Source organism: Delphinapterus leucas, chromosome 14 (genome assembly GCF_059928025.1).
Source record: "Delphinapterus leucas isolate spDelLeu-1000000601 "Yukka" chromosome 14, BTC_Dleu_Yukka2, whole genome shotgun sequence".
NCBI lineage: Eukaryota > Metazoa > Chordata > Mammalia > Artiodactyla > Monodontidae > Delphinapterus > Delphinapterus leucas.
In genome coordinates this window covers 70,456,135-70,473,857 of record NC_143142.1, presented here as the reverse complement: position 1 = coordinate 70,473,857, position 17,723 = coordinate 70,456,135, and the positions used below count along the sequence as shown (strand labels likewise).

At 39.5% G+C, this 17,723-nt stretch overlaps 1 protein-coding gene across 5 annotated transcripts in view; it reads left to right on the top strand.

The window, feature by feature from the left end:
• The window catches only part of CCDC68 (coiled-coil domain containing 68), a 53,812-nt gene that overhangs the window by 23,951 nt on the left and 12,138 nt on the right, over positions 1 to 17,723 (top strand). For all 5 annotated transcript variants that reach the window (XR_016387642.1, XM_022584449.3, XM_089895209.1 and 2 more), the window contains 3 exons: positions 5,003 to 5,085; positions 12,965 to 13,070; positions 14,388 to 14,471. Coding sequence is in view for 4 of the 5 variants with exons in the window: in XM_022584449.3 (XP_022440157.1) it covers positions 5,003 to 5,085; positions 12,965 to 13,070; positions 14,388 to 14,471 (273 nt within the window). In the remaining variant the exon portion in view is untranslated. The remainder of the gene's footprint in view (positions 1 to 5,002; positions 5,086 to 12,964; positions 13,071 to 14,387; positions 14,472 to 17,723) is intronic.

The following is a 17,723-nucleotide window of genomic DNA, read 5'->3' as shown; positions in this document are numbered from 1 at the left end:
CCAAATTTAGGGAAGAGTAATAATAGAACAAAAGTTATTAAAAGTTTCATGCAGTGTTCCTTTAAGTAGCTGCCCCTCCAAATACACACAAAAGGTTAGCACATAAATTTCGTTTTGCATGCCTTAGAATTTAGATAAACCAAGCAATATTTTTTAATAGTAAAACAAACCAGTAGAAAACTGGCATCTTTGAAACTGAGTTGGAGTAGATAAGAATACAGACTTTAACTTTAGTAAATATTGCCCAGTACATTTTTATATTTATTACATGAATTCCCTGATTTTCCTCCACTCTGCTCAGCCTTAGTTTTTTTTATGAGTCTCCTTGAATTGAGGCTATTTCAGAAATATCACTTCAAAACCATCACATTTCAACATTCAGGACATTTGCCTGAGAAACCTTGAGCAATTTTTTACATATTTCCCAAGGATTTAATTTATAACACTGTGAGTTTGGCTGAATTTGTGATCTTAATGAAGGTCCTATGAAGAAATCATGAAAATTAAATAAGCCCAAGCTTAACTGAATCTAATAATAATAATATACAGCTACATCTGTGTTGTACGGTGGGTGATGCTGAGTGTTTTACTTTAGCCAAAATCACAGGGCTAGAATGTCCTCAAGTAGCTGGTTTGCCCTCGTGTAACAGTTTATAATTATGATGTTTTGGACAAACTGTAACATTTGGATGAATACTTTGCAATGTTAGAATATTTATCCTGTAATAAATAGTTTAGCAAACTAAGACAGCACAAGGAACGTTTGCATTTCGGAAAGGAAGACAATTCTGGAATGCAAATAGGGTTGTTTAATCAAACTACTTGATTAACCAGCTTGACATTTAAATGTAGATTTGCGATCACCTCAAACCCAGTAACACTGGGTCATGTTTACTGGTCAGCTGTCAGTCCCTGAAAGTTAACAAAAAAAATAGTGCAATGTAATTTCTATCTTCTAGAAACCCCAGGAAATCTGTACTGGATGTGAATTCATCTCAGAATTCCGGAGTATAGTCACTGGACTATTTATTCAACAAATATTTGAGCTCCTACCGCCTACCAGGCAGAGCTCCAAGCTAGATATCTATTTGTGAATGAACCAGATACAGTCTCTTTGTGGAGACTGCAATGTAATATATCTGGGTTGTGTGAGACTCAAGGAACTGCCCAGATCTCCTTTCATTCATTCTCCCAGGGGTCCTTAGGGAAGCTGACATCCAACTGAAGGTAGGTATGGACCCCAGAATGAGGTTAAGTGGCTTAGAGACTGGCAGAGATTATTGAGAAGTGATGGCCTAGCATTTGTCTTGATATTGACCCATAATGGAGAGCTGTCTCTAGGAGCTCTGTGACATAGTAAGTGGACAGAATGCCCATCGTTCAGCAAGGCCATGCAGGAACCTTCCAGAACATTCTAGTTCAGTGACTTCTTAGAGTGGAGTCTTTTGGAATATCTGGGAGGTGGAGGTAGTAGGGATGCAGTGGAAGGAAAATGTGCAGGAGTTTTATCTTTATTTTTTAAACATATTTAGTTTAATGTAAAATGATCACGCAAATAAATAAAACTATAAGAAGCAAAGCTTGGTAACATCTTGGTCTAAGGAGATACTGAGGATAAAGGCTGTGATGAAGGGTTTCTCAGGAGGGAAGTGTGTATCGGAATGAGAGGAGGGGGTACTGAGACCCTTTGTATTAATAAGAAAAGGCCATGAGTTCAAAAAGGAAATGAAAATTAAAAATAAACATCCACAACAAAGATTGATAAATACTGCCCTGGTTGTGGGCACCCCCTGGAGAAGGATTCATTTTCTACTCACTTGCACGAGCCACTGCTCCAGTAAATAGCCATTAGTGGTATGAGGTCTGGTAATGAACGCATTACTTAAAACCTTCACCATCTGTCCCACTTTAATCAGGAATGCAGTGAGAATGAATTCCATAAACACAGTGATAAGCCGGCAAAACCGCCCAGTAAGAGCATTTTAATACGGCATATGTCCCTTTGGCTGGCAGCGCACTTCTGTTGCATCATATTTGCTTTCCAGTGTCATTGATTTAGCTCTATTAGCATTTTAGAGCTCAAAGGCTCTTTTGAGACCACCTAATTCCTCCTCATCATTTTATAAACGAGGACAGTGCGAATGAGGGACTATTCCACCGTCCTCCACTTAGCAGTTCACAATCCTTTCCATTATGCCCACATCTTCTCTGATGTGGGATAAAAGGGATGCCATTGGTTCCTAAATCATTTAGATGTTAACATATGGCAGTGATTTAAGTTGGTGTCCACTCCACCTTGATCAATAAGGTGCGGGAGCTCTTACGCTCTTCAGAGGTGTGGTTTTGGCAAGAGTGGATTGCCCACTGGGTGGTGCTGTGAACGCCTTTCCCTTCCCAGAAGACACTGTCCCTGAGAAGTGCTAGCTGATGTAGTGTGATTTTCCGTGTTGTCAGAGAGGCAGCATTAAGAGTCCAAGCTACAAGGACCTACTGTATAGCACAGGGAACTCTACTCCATATTCTGCAATAACCTATATAGGAAAGAACATGAAAAAGAACGGATATACATGTATGTATAAATGAACCACTTTGCTGTACACCTGAAACTAACACAACATTGTAAATCAACTATACTCCAATATAAAATAAAAATTAAATTAAAAAAAGAGTCCAAGCTAAATACTGGAGGCTTGACCAAGGCAGAACATTTATTTGTCCAGCTGTCTGGTCTCCTTGAACCCTGGTGATAAAGATTCATGAATTGAGAGTAAGTCCATTAGAAAGAATGTTTGTTAAACACCATTTTTCCTCCGATAAATTCAAAATATATTATCAGTGATGTGTTTCTTTGATGACCCAAGTGTCATAATAAGCTTGCAAAGAGTATCTTGATCCCTCAGATCAACTAAGGCTACACCAGAACAGTATCTAATATATGTGACAAGAATGCTACAGGAAATTTTTGAAAAAGTATAAATTTTAAAAATAACAGAGCACATAAGATATGAAGTATTTGGCACCTTCAAATTATTATATATTGAGGTCCTAATATGTTTCAGAGAAGCATGTAGACCTTTCACATACATCTCCAATCATCCCAACATTTCAATATAGATAGTATTATCCCCATCTTAGGGATGTTCAAAAATTCAAAAACATGACTCAAACAAATGTAGAATGAATACATGTCAGATGTTTTAGTCAACTCATTAATTAATGAGGGAACCAGTAAGATTGTAAAGCTGGTTTAAATAAAATATTTTTTGAAATTGGCTATTTACATGCATTTTGAGAAAAGGAATGTAGAATAGGATTACTAGGTTAGATACAAAGGTAGTTAATATTCTTTAAGGCAATAAACCATAACCTTTGGGATTACCTTTTCTACCAGGCAGAAACCCACAAATTAACATGCAACTTCACAAAGTCAGGGCTCTAATCAAATAATAAAGTCACATGCAAAGAAATTCTCCAAGAGAATTAAAAAAATCCTTGTGTCAGGTTATTAAACAATGACCCAATATGACATTAAAATTATATATTTTGATTTACAAGTTTTGGTTAATTTTTCTTAACAGTGATAAGGTCTAGAAGGGTTAAAACCTTGGCAAAACTTAACACAGTCACCAAGTTTCAGAACCAGTTCTGTCCATGTCCAAAGACATTCTGAGATTTTTGCTATAATGGCACTGTCTTGTATTTTACCCATATAAATACTACAGAAGGAATGATTTTAAACAGCATTGTAAATACTGTCAAAACATCTATTTCCATCAGATATAAAAAAACACAATCCTCCCAGCTTCGTTTTTCATGGACTCGTCTATTTTCCTGTTGGATGTAGAGAGTTTGGTTTAATGGTGACAATCAGACATTTCTTTAGGGATTCTTTCACATGTCAACATTTCTGTTATATCCTAATTAGGAAGTGACTTTATCACTTATGACTTTGATCTTTCACTAAATATACATTTACTACTTTTCTACCTCTGACAGATGCCATGTAAGCAGGTAGGTATCAAGACAAGTGCAATAATATCCTTGGATACCAACAACTCAAGATTACCGGAGAAGCAGGTGGAATGATGGGAGAGCCAGTGTCTAGAGAGAGATGGGCAGGCAGTTAGCATTTAGGGCGGGATGGAGAGACAGAAGAGAAGTTTGACTGAGCAGTGGACTGGGGGAGGGGCCAAAGCAAAGCTCTCCAGAAAAACGTGGGCAGTGAAGACAACTAGTCTTGATCTGTCCTTGAGCGGCTTACGTTACCGAGTCCAAAACCGCTCTGCTCGCCGCACGACAGGCTAATAAATCGGAGACGAGGTGTTGAGGCAAGGAACACGACTTTATTTGGAAAGCCGGCAGACGGAGAAGACGGCGGACTAAAGTCTCAAAATAACCATCTTATCGGGGTTTGGATGCCAGTTTCTTTTATAGCACAGAGGGGGAGATGAGGAAGTAAAGTAAAAAGGCGTAAGTTGTGCAAATATCACCTGGAATGGCCAGCCTCGGGGAGGGGATGTGTTAATTTCTTCTTTTTTGCAGCCATCCACGGCTGGAACAGGGTCTGGATGTTTCCCTGATCAAAGGCAGTTTGGTTTAACATTCAGACAGAGGGGCAGGGTTCCCCGAGGCAGGCCGTTATGTATAGACAGTATCCTTTTAGTGAACAAAAGCAGTGGAAAGCAAAGGTTAAAGTAAAAGAAACAGATTCAACATGTAGTCAGACCTGGCTCTTCCCTGTTACACTTGTAAACCATGCTGGAGAATGCCTGCCCCGGACTTCACTGGGGTGGGTTGTAACAGCTCTGTATGAAATGAGCTCTTTAGCTCAAAACATATTTCTAGTATTACAAGAAGCATCTTTTGCGAACAGTTTGCAAGAATTCCTTGCTGAATACACAGGCACATAGAGAGAAAGAGAACGAGAGAGAGAAAGACAGAGAGAGAGAGAGAGAAATAAAGGAAAAGAAGTGAGCAAAAATTGTATTTTATTTTCTCCTAGGAAAAGAGAACACTGCTAGAAAAAAAACTGTCTTTGGAAAACAAGCTGCTGCATCTCAAATCCAGCGCTACCTATGCTAAAAGGTTTGCAAATCTCCTAAGTAAAAGCAGTTCCTGATATCTTTCCTCTCTTCAGGTCCACTGACCAGTGGATAGAAGGCAACTATCCCCCAAGGGAAAGGAAGCCTGAAAGTGCAGGAGGAAGGGAGATTTCTTAGCATTAACAGCCCGTGTGCCTCTCCCTCCCTACCCACTGGGGAATCTGGATGGGGCAGAGGTCACTGGGGGTACAGGGAAACAGGTGTGTGTGGTGGCTCGTTAATCCTTTTGAAGAGTGAATGAGCCTGTCCCCTCCCTGTTTACCCTTGGTGCTGAAGAGGATCCTGTTAAGGTCTCCATTCCCCGGATGCTTCTGATTTTGTTAATGGATCTCCGCTACAGCCGGCCTTAAATTAGCTAGCCCGCAAGTGGAATTGTAAGATAGTTTTGTCGTGCTCCCAACTTTGTAGAGAATGAAGGAAATACTGTGAAAAGCATCCTTAGTTCTTGGGACTTACTTACAAATACTCGTAATTCACAAGCAGTCCTGGTCCTTGTGTGCTGGGGTAGGGATGGATTTATGGGTTGATGGATATCGAATGGCTTGACTACTCGGCTGCTGTTAGAAAAATTCTCTGGAATAACATAGAATAACTCATATCATATGAAATTTCCCGAACTTTTTCATTTCTTTTTCTTTCCTTTCTTTTTTTTCTTTTAATTCTAAGCCTACCACAATCATTATATATTCTGATATAACATTCAAAGTCAAATCTATTTCAAAATCTTAGTTTATCCATCTAGAGCTCTTGCTCTAGGCACTATTATGAATCTCAAAATGTACACATTCTTATTCTCATTTATTCAATAACATCTGCTCAGACATCACTTTCTCTTGGTCCTCTGGTTTTTTCCTATCTCCTTTTCCTTTCCCATTATCTCTCTTTCTCATCATTGGACCTCATAAGCCAAAGTCCAGAACTGGGCTGACCCTGGCAATTGTACCTACATATTTGAAACACACTGGGATACCACTGATATTAATTTCCTCATACACTTCCCTGTGAACACGCATATAGCCCCAGAAGGTGGATTTCTGAGTTTCATAGCACTGTACTCTCTGTAGAGAATAAAGGAAATATTATGGAAAATATCCATAAGTCTTTGGAATTACTTGTATATACTCATAATTTTAAGTAAATTTTTGGCTTACCTCTTTTTTTTTTTTTTCCCCTAAAGAGAGCTTTTCCATGCAGCAGAACTACAGCTGGTACACTGTGCCTTCCATTAAGAGTCCAGACAATGAGTTTGATTTATTCTTTAAAACATGATTTTTTAGTGATAATAGAGGTTTTGTCAGTCTTTGAGCCAAAAATGTAATGGTTTTAAAAACCAAACTGAGCTATTCTTTCAGTTCTATTATATATGAGCAGTCAGGATAAAGAATTCTCAAAAAGCTCTTGAGGAGGTTTTAGAAATATCTTGAGGGAAATGGAGCTTCTGTGTTTCCAGAAAGGTGTTTGAACATCCTGGCTTGTGCAGTTTTCATAAATTGTAGGTGTCACAAATATTTATTTTACTTGTTATTTTGAGCCGTGCGTAGAGGTATTCACTTTGCTAAGTGACAGGAAAATGAAATCAGTATGAGTCAGATTCTTTTAGTTAAAGCAACAGAGACTTGGTTAAGCTACCATAAATAGGATTTCTGTTAGGTTAAGACTGAATAGATATGGCCATAAAGAAGATGTACTCGTGGGCAGACAGGAGGACAACCCTTTAGCACCTAATGTGATTTGAAAAACCAGATTATTTTGCTGATCCCACTTAGTGATGTGTGTTTATGCAGTTTCACTCTTTTCTTGTTCTTCCTGGATGATACATTACCTTTTCCCACCATTTTTCACCAGCTGGTTTGTATTCTCTGTATTTTCCTTTCAGATTCCAGAGGAAAGAGTCTGACTGGCCTAATACTACTTCCCGTATTGGACAGATAGATCATCTTGACCAACCCCTGCATTGACATCCAACCAATAGCCTTTGGCAGGCGTCCCCTCCCATCCTTGTGGGTGGCCTCCCCTTACTCAAAGAATAGCCTAGGGCTTCTTCCCTGAGCAGGGGGCTATGGGTCATTTAATTTCCCTTAAACATAGATAGTTTGATAGGTGCCATGACTTTCTTGAATTGCAGTGAGTTTCATTCTACAATTTTGATAAAGAGATAAAAAAATTCAATATGTTTTAACTTGGCATTTCTAATATTAGAAAGCATCTCTGAGGATGATAACTTTTAAGCTTTTATAATTCAGAAGAAAAAGAGTTTCTTCTTGCATGTGGATATGTATGTACCATTATATTAAGCTAATCCTCACAATTACTTTTTTTTTAACATCTTTATTGGAGTATAATTGCTTTACAATGGTGTGTATGTATATGTATAGCTGATTCACTTTGTTATACAGCAGAAACTCACAATTACTGTTAACGAGAGTAAAAAGGTTTGGCAGAAGCATCTTTTTTAAAAACAAGGTTCACCCCATATTTCTACTACCATCGGTACTGACACATGCACAGTGCCTTTCGGTTTATAAAGTAACCTGAGGTACCTTATTTAATTTAGTCTTTCCATGGACCTTTCAGGGAGGAAACAGAGTTTCTAATTGGTTACACGACCTGTCAAGATCACTCAGCTTTCCAGAAGTTGTAGGGCTGGGAGTTTGTGCTCTAGTATTGCCGTAGCAAAGCCTGTGCTTGTTCTTCTATAGAGGAGACTTGACTTTTTTTCTCTTATTTCTGGAAACTCCAGAGACCTTTTCTCTGACTGGTTTCCTCAGTCCCCTGTGAGGCTACGAGCAGAAGGCAGTTTTCCAACTTTTCTCTCTGCCCTGTGATGTCACAGACAAACACACAGGCCCATTTTAGAGTTATCCCTTGGGGAACACATTTGGGCTTTGTAAAGACTAGTAGTGCGTTGGCTTCAACATACCTGTAGAAGCTGCTTAGGGATGGTACATTCCTTAGAGGAAGAAACAGGGTATCTTGAAGATGTGGTTGCATGTCGAAGCATACTGTTGTTACTTACATTTATCTCTGGTAGTTTTGAGGGCTGTCTTAAGCACCCCCATCCCCCGCCCATTTAGTGCTACCACTGAAAACAACAATGGGGAAGATTTTGACTGGCAATAGTAATACGTATTCCTGAGCTCTGGTTGAAATGTGAACAGAGCTATACCTACGTCTTGTTTATTCTTTCACCTTGGTCTGGCCTGGGAAAGGTAAGGACCTGGCGCCTCCTATTCTTATGGTTGTGATTCAGTTTCCCTCTCTTCCACTGGGGACTCACATTTAGTAATGGCCACCATAAAGGTCCAAAGAAACATCAAATCCTAAATAGCAGGAAACCTGAGTCCCTGTAGACTCTAGTATGATTTTTTCATGGCTTCAGAGAAGCTCCAGGATGCCACCAATCTCACTATCTCCCCTCCCAAGTGGGAATTCCATATGGGGTTATTCATATGCCCAACGCTATGAGTAGTGTGCCCAGAAGCAGCAGCATCTGGTACATGCAACATAGTTTCAGCTGCCACTTTTATTGCATTCATTTTGTCTCTCAGTATCTAGCTCTTTTTATTTCTTCTGGAATTTTCATTCCTATAAACAGCATAATGCATTAATCCCTGATAATAAGTACAATTTATAAAGACTTAAAAGGGTTATGTTCTGGGGCTCTGCAAATATGGCCATCCTCATGTTCTCATACCCTTTGCAATTATGTATTTATGTACCCTGAGTTCTAAGAAAATGTAAGATCATTTACAAAAACCACATAAAGTAACATAATCCTTTAACTGGAAATAGATTAGATGAGAAGGCCAAGGAGATACAAGAACAGGTAATATAATGAGGTTGGCCCACAAAATGGAAACACGTGCTCACAGTGGACCACTGACTCAAGTTTAAATTTTCTAGCAGCCAACCCAACGAGAAAATTATGATTAGTTTTGTGATTCACAATGTCCAAATGACTAAACCCAACCGGTTCTTTAGGAAACGTCCAGTTCTTTTTAATGTATCTATAAGGCCAGAGAGAAAAATTTCCAGGATATATTCATAAAAAGTACCATGAACGATGTCTTCAACAAAATCATTATAGTAAACACAGAAGCTGTCCCTCAGAGAATACTTTTAAAAAGGTTACCATGCCTCCAAAGAACAATTCAATCAAAGCCATTTGAACAGCGAGCAGCAGAGGGAGTGTGGCAGGACTCAATAATGCTGCTTCGGGTGTGGACGTTAACCCCAAAATAGATTTTAAAGTATCCTGACAAATGGATGGAGAGACAGTCCTCCATGATCTTGATTTCCTTTGACCAAGTCTTTCGCAGACATTGGCCAGCAGAGAGATTGAGGATGTGCTTCTCGCCTAGTACTTATTCTACCGTTATCCTGTGTTACTAAAGACAAACCATTTGTTTTCACATTTCTGCAAGTTAAAGGTAAGATTGACTTCCTCTCTTGAACACTAGGGAATCTAACATGAAGAAGGCCAGAAATGGTACTCTGTTCACTCTCCATCCGTAGTGATTTGAGAGAGCATCTTCAGTTCCCTTTCTCAAAAGGGTGGAGCCAGGGGTTTACCTTTCTTTTTGTTTGGGCTTTTTCTATGCTCCCGTTGCCATTTCTAGGCTGTGGACTTTCTCAGCTCCAAGCCTAGCATCTATAAAGCAAAAAGAAAACCCAGGGAAGTCACCATTGTGTTGTTCCCTGGATCCCAAGGTCCCGAGCTGGTGTTCCTTCTTCTTTCCACCTCTCAGAGTCTTCTTGTGTTTGTTGATGTATAATGTTCAGGTTTGGGGTTGACTTAACGGGAAGAATAGGGGAAAACACATCTTCTACATCTTTCTGGAAGCAGCAATTTTCAATTCTATTTTAATTTCAACATTGACTTTGTATTTATATTGAGGCATTGGGAAGCAGAGCATAAATCCTAGATACAGACGTTTGGCCTCCTTTCCTAGGCCTGGCCTTCATTATGTTTCTTCTTACTGTTTTGCTTTAGTACATTAAGACTGAGTGCTTCAACTGAAAGATAAATAACAGAGATTAACGGGAGCTCAAATGCAGCTTATTTAGCTATATTCTCACATTCAAAGACCTTAAATGGATGACTAGGTTTTCTGTTTATTGAACAAACCTAAGAGATTTTTTTTTTTGCAACTTCCTTAAATCACTGTTCCAGTGTATAATGCAGATATGTCTGAAACCCCTACGCTTTCCAGAGTGCTTCCAGAAATACTTTTCTTCCATCTTAAGACCTGTTTCAGATTTTTATTTATTTACGGTGAGCTTGATGGTAATATTCTCATGAAATACATGGGGAAATTTCCTGAGTTTTCTATTTTGGAGAACATATCTACCCACTCCCATCCTTCTAAAGACTTTTTTTTCCTTTCAGTCCCCGAATTCTGGGTCATCATAAGACACGATGAGACCATTTTGAATACTCACCTTTAATAATATACAGTATTTTCATATTTTATGAATTTTCAAAGCCGACCTGGCTCCGCAAAGCATCCCGAGTTCTTTCTCATTACTCCCCAGGAAAGTCCTGAGTCTGGCTCCTCTTTCCTCCTTTTCTTTTCTCTTTTTCTCCCTTCTCTCTGGAGCAATTTTGAATCTTAGCACCAGCTGTGGGCCAGATTTCCGTTTGCCTCCGTGTCACTTTGATCCTTATGTCCACAACTCATCTGTTTTTGTGAAGTGCCTTTTTGAGTCACTTTCTAATTTTTATGCTGAGTTCCTGTCCCATTGATTTGTAGATGTTCCTTATATATTCTGGATACTATGCCTTTATTAGTCATTTATGTTACCGAGATTTTGAGGCTATCCTACTCACTCTGATTTGATGACTAGAAGTTTAAAATTTTTGTCTAGTCAAACTTATCTTTTACTTTGCTGTTAATACTGTTCTAAGCTCTATTTGAACAATCTTTCTCTATTCCAAATTCATGAAGATGCTCTTCTGTATTATCTTTTGAAAGTTTTTTGGGTCTCCAGTTTTATCTACATGGAATTTATTTTTTTGATGAAGTGAGGTTAGGATTAATTTTCTTTTTCATTTTTTCCTATGAGTATCCAGTTGTCACAATATCATTTGTTGAAAAGACCATCCTTTTATAATATTCTGTAACATCACCTTTGGTATAAATTGTCTGTTGGTCTATCTCTGTTATATATATGTATATGTAAAATGAAAGTAGCATGGATATAGCATAATTTGTTTTATCAGTCTCCTATTGATGAGCATTTAGATTGTTTCCATTTTTTAATGCTATGAACAATAATGAACTACATTTCACATACATTTTGTGACATACGTTGTGTAATTGTACGGTATTTTATAATATAAATTATTTCATTCCATAGGATAAATAAATAGTAATGGCTATCATTATACATCATTTGTACTTGTGCAAACATTTCTATAGTTTTATAGAGATTAATCTTTTCTACAGTAAAACAAACTCTTTTTAAAGCTCTCTCATACAAAGCTGAACAAGGGGAAAAATCAAGACTGTCTTAAATATTGCAAATTGCCTGAGAGTTACTCGGCTTTGAGTGACTTTACTGTATATTAAACATTATTGAGACAACTGTAGTGGCTTAGTGCTGTGCTACTCAAAGCACTCAAAGCCTGGCTCATGGACCAGCAAAATCACTGGAACACCTGGGGGCATGTTGGAGCTGCAGACTCGCAAGCCCTTCCCCAGCCTATTGGATTAGAATGTGCATCTTAACAAGATCCCTGACAATTTAACGAGATCCTCCAATGCATATTAAGTTTGAGAAGCAATGTTTTAGTACATGATGTAAAACAAAATGGAGACTCTTTTTAAAAAAAATGAGAACAAGTTCCGCCGCAGTGTCCCATGAATTTCTATGACCTTTGTAATATTTGCAGAGACTGTGAAAATCAGAATTGCGATTGAATTGGATGTTGGCTACTAATTGTGAAACCTTAATAAGCTAAAATAATATATTACTTTATAAAACGCTCGTTTTCAGAAAGCACATTCACTTTATCTCTTTAGGTGTACAGTATAATCTTTCAATGCTGTAAAGGTAGGGATTGTTATACCTGTTATACTGAGGCTTAGAAAGGTTATGTGACTCCAAAATTACAATGCTCCCAAGCTTAGTGGTCTTGTCTCAAGGCATTTTGCCTCAAACTCTAATAATATTGGCAAGAAGAGAAATAGTCAAAAGCCATGTAACCAATACTTAAATGGAGCTTTGGGAAAGGATGAATAATCTAAATTCAAACTTCACTCATCTTTCTTCACCATGGTTAATGTGGAATCAAAATATGAGCTGGAATTTAATTTTTCTTTCCTTGCCTTATTTACATGTAGTAGAATTAACAAAAATAGGAAGCCAAAAAAAAAGACAAAACAGGCAATTCACAACCTATACTAACCCCTGTATCCTTGGAAGTTGGCTTCTGATATATGTGTTAAGTCTCCATTCCTGGCCCCACGTTCTAACCCTACTATCCCATATGTGTGTGCTCTGATGGATGCTAGGTCTGTGGATGCTCTTAGGTGAGACGGATTAGATATATAAGTGCTTCACCTGGTTCGATGCAGCTTGACTCAACTACCTGCTGGAGGGAGGGAGTCACAGGTGGCCAGAGAGGAGCTTTTGACATGAATTGATCCTCTCATTCAAGTTCATGTCTGAGCTAATCAGAGCATGCTTCATGACTGTTTATCTTCAGTGTGTCTTGTTTGGCATAAGGGACCCTGGGCATCTTACCCACATGTTGCCCAGTAGTAGAGTCAGTGAGGAGATCCTGGTAGCACAGCTGTAAAGATAGCTGTATAATGCTTTAGCAAATCATTCTCTCTTTTTTTCCTTTGCATTTCCAGTTGCCAGGATCTTCAAAAGGAGATTTCCCTCCTCCAGGAGCAGATCTCTCATCTGCAGTTTGTGATTCACTCCCAGCATCAGAGCCTGCGCAGTGTCATCCAGGAGGTCAGATTAATCAAGTGTGTTTCTGTGGTAGCTAGTATGTTTACAGTGAGAAGACCAAACACGTGTGGCTTGCCTGGACTCTACGAGCACTGAGATTCTTCTCCCCATTGACATTTCCTTTTTATCCCCATGTGACAAGGCTCTGTTTTCAGTGTCCTCTTTTGTCTCTATGCCGACACCTGTGATGTTCTCAACGAAGGTATGTGGGAAATTGTGTTTGCTCTTTAGATGTTTTGGTGGTTTTTTTTTTTAAGTGTTCTGAGCCAGATAATGCACGCTGTTCTTTAGCAGATTTTGTAGATTAGGAGATTCAGCCCTTTCTTGAAGAAGAAATGATCTGTTTTCATAACCTCATAAGTGGTTAATTTACGTAGAGGGTGTGTTAGCACAGGGCTGTAACCTGGCCCTTCTTCGCTGGGAACATCTTGGCAGGTGAAAGAGAAGAGGTCATCGTGATGGCAGCCAGATGGATGGTGAATTGCGTATTCATACAGTTTACATCAAGATTTGTATTGATCTGGTTTGGGAATCTGCTTTAGACTTAAAACCAGAACTTCATCCATTCGCTTTTTTTAAAACTACCTAATATTTTTTTCTAAAAGGAGTCCTTCCAAATAACTCAAATGCCTTCTTGACATAAATGTAACATTCATGCTTGCTGCGGTAGGACCTCACCAAACAGCCAGAGAATTGAGTCATAGCCCTTGAGAGTCAGGGAGGACAGAGGGGGCATCCCATGTCCTCATTTTACAGATAAGAAAACTGAGGCCCACAGTAGTTAAATGATAGAGCTAGCCTTGGAATCCACGTGTTTCTTCTCTTCTGGCGCCGTCCTGGATCCCCACATCCCCCAGTTCCACGTTGCCGCTTAACAGATGCTTTTCTTCCAAAGCAAAGTGGGCTCACCTTAATATGCTGCTGGTTGACCAGATCTCTGCCGCAGGGAGCTTCCCCATGCCAGACCACGGCCTTGCGTCATGTCCCCTGGCCTCTGCCCGTGCAGGATGAAAATGTTAGGTGGCTGAGACACAGAACAAGGACCGCTGTTGCTTCCACAGGATGCACTCCTGCTGAGTTTGGTTTAAACAGGTTTTCTAAAGATTAAAGTGTTTAATTGCACTGTCTGTGTGCTCTCGTCCCCAGGTGCCAATTTGTCCTGTTATTTTCTGTAGCCTGCTGAGTCTGCTAATGCTTGGGATTTAATCTTGTTGATTTGATAAACATTACTTGACCACAGAAACCTGTACAATTTCTGACTTAAGGAACTATTCTCCGTTGCCTGACAAGATTTTTGCATTTGTGTTTCTTAAATCTTAGATGGAAGGCTTAAAAAATAATTTAAAAGAACAAGATAAAAGAATTGAAGATCTGAAAGAAAAAGTTAACATACTTGAAGCCCAGGTAAGGAGGGAACCTGTTCTATATTTCAGTATGAAGTGAGTATGTGTGTGTTCAGTATATCTGTGAGCCTGCGTACGAATGTGTCCTGTGTATTTGTGAGTGCTTGTGTGCTATGGTGTGCCAGTGTGACACTGTGTCCAAGTATGTCTGTATGTGAATGTGTGTGTCTGTGTGATTGTGTGTGACTGTGTCTATGTGTGAGGACATGCATGTGTCTCTATGTGGGTATGAATGCCTTTTTGTGAGTGTGTGTGTGCATCTTCTATGTATAAGAATTATAGCTTTGTGGGGGAGGTACTCTTAATCATTATTAAAATATTAAGTATTAAACATAATTTTATATTATTAAATTATTAATATTAAATATTACTAAAGAATTGTTGAAAGTTTATTCAAATGTTCCAGAATACTTTCTCTACTGGGGAGACCAGTGATACTATCTTTCGATGTGGACTTGAGTTAGAAGCTTGGTCAAGGCCTCTCTTGCGTGAACTCAGCTCTAGCCAGATAGCCGGGTCTGCTGTCTCCTGTCTTTGTTTCTTTCCCCTGTCCTGAGACGTACTATTCCTCCTCTTTCTCCATCCGTATCCATCAGGGCATCCAAGCTTTGCCTCAGGGCTCACCTACTTCAAGAAGCCAATTGAAATTTTCTTATGTTTCAGTGTTTTAAAACTTATCATAAACCTTTATACTACGCTGTGATAAGATGTGCTTTACTTCTGCCCACTCACCCCCACCTTGACTGGGGAAGCCCTTTTCAGGCGTTGAGCTGCAGTCCTAGGCTGGTGGTACCCCTACCTCACAGGAAGTACAGAGAAGCCCCGTGATTATTGGAGCACCTGACGACCCCCAGGTGTCTCCAGCCCAGCTCTGCTTTGTGCTCAGTGTCACCCCTTCTGCCTCTGTTGAATAGCTCATCACGGACCGCCTAGGCCTGGTCACCTTTTCTACTTCATCCCTCAGCATTGTGACTTCTCTGTGTGTCACGTTGTCCTGTCCAGAGATGCTCTGTCTTCCATGGAAACCTGCTTATCTTTTGGAGCTGTTCTCTTCCCCAGGACAGACCAGAGAGGAGCTCCATGATCGGACTCCCAGCACATGCCTCACCATTCTTTCCACCACCACATTCTTTCTGCTTTCCTCAAACAGAAGAAAAAAATCATAGTAATATAAAGAGGTTGTAAATATTTTGCAACTTAAGTTTTGGAACCATCCCCCTGTTTTGCCATTTCTACCTTCCTGGGACCACTGTTTTCTTTATTTTAGAGGGTAAGCTCATCGCATCTTGGGTTTTCCTTAGATTCTCACCTAGGTAAGATGTAAATTGGTTAGTTTACATCAGGTGATGTGATTTATGTCGCATTAGAGCCCCCTCCTCCTAAGAAATGTCTTTAAAGGCATTTCCTCCCAACTTTTCTTATGTAGTGGCCTTTTGACAAAATATTTTTTCTTATGTTTTTCTTATAATATTTTAATAACTATTTTTTATTTTTTTACATAACTAACATATGGTCATTCATCCCATACAAATTAGGAAATATGGATGAGCAAATATAACAAGAAAACCACTCAAACATACCATCCAAGGGCAATTATTCAGCACAATTGTGTATATCTCTATTTCTGTGGGAATTTTGTGCCTGTTACATACTTGTGTGTATATATTAGAGATACAGACTATATATGGCATCATTTTATTGTGTTTTTAAACTTTTATTTGTTTCAACAATTTTTTCATATCACTAGTTACATAAGTCTATAAATACTTTTTTTTTTTTTTTTTTTTTGCGGTACGTGGGCCTCTCACTGTTGTGGCCTCTCCCGTTGCGGAGCACAGGCTCCGGACGCGCAGGCTCAGCAGCCATGGCTCATGGGCCCAGCCGCTCCGCGGCATGTGGGATCTTCCTGGACCGGGGCACGAACCCGTGTCCCCTGCATCAGCAGGCGGATTCTCAACCACTGCGCCACCAGGGAAGCCCCTACAAATACTTATTGAGTGGCTACTATGGTGTAGGCACTACGTTTGGATAAACAATGTTGAACAAAATAGACATGAGCCCTGCTGTCTGGAATTTACTAACTGATGAGGGAGATAGATACAAATAAATTAATGTGTAACTAATAATATCTTGGAAAAGTTCTGCAGGAAAAGGACAAAATACTCTGGGCAATAATACCTGGATGGAGGAATGTATATGGACCATTTAGATTGGTGGGTGGGAACAATCTCTCTAAGAAAATGAATTTCAATATGACCTTTGTGGAAAACTGGGTGGTAGGGCATGTCAGGTAGCCAGACAGGAGGCCATTGTGGGTGCTTCTAATCTAAAAGCTGTAAATACCGTAGGATGACATTGGAAAGGTAGGAAGGTGCTAGATCATAAAAAGCCTTTAGGCCATGCTAAGGGCTCTTTTTCTCTATAGAACAGTATAACAAGAAAGTCTTTGCTTACCAGGCAAATTAAATTTACATTATCTTTTTAAAGAGCCACCAAGGTTTCCACTGTATTGCTATGAAATAACTTAGTTAACTTAATCCCTGCTGTTGGATTGTTTTCCAGTACAGCTTTTGTAAACAGCAATGAATTCAACAGACTTCTACAAACGTTACCAATTATTTGTATAATTACTTCCTCCCTTAAGATACATTTTTAGAAGTTGAATTGGTAACTCGAAGACTATCCATTTTTAAGATTGTTGATCTGTGTTCTCTGAATTTCCATGTCTGCTGGATCAGACATCTCCCTCAGCTGCCTCTGCTCTTGCAGTTAACTCTTTACTCACTTTCAGTCTTTCAGTTCTGACATTTCTGATCTGCTAATAGCCTTCTTTTTTCCTCTTTATTACTAAGGGATTTCAATATTTAAAAATCCTTTGGTATCGTTCTAATGAAATCTAAGAAAGTAGAGATGAAAAACACATGTACTTAGGGCTTCCCTGGTGGTGCAGTGGTTGAGAGTCGGCCTGCCGATGCAGGGGACACGGGTTCGTGCCCCGGTCCGGGAAGATCCCACATGCCGCGGAGCGGCTGGGCCCGTGAGCCATGGCTGCTGAGCCTGCGCGTCCGGAGCCTGTGCTCCGCAACGGGAGAGGCCACAACAGTGAGAGGCCCGCGTAAAGCAAAAAAAACACAAACAAACAAACAAAATAAACATGTGCTCAGATTCCTATTTTGAGCTGGAATTCTCATTTAGATCCAAGTTTATCTGTAATTCAAGGCAGTCCGGTGTAAGGTAGGGATCTAATTTTTTA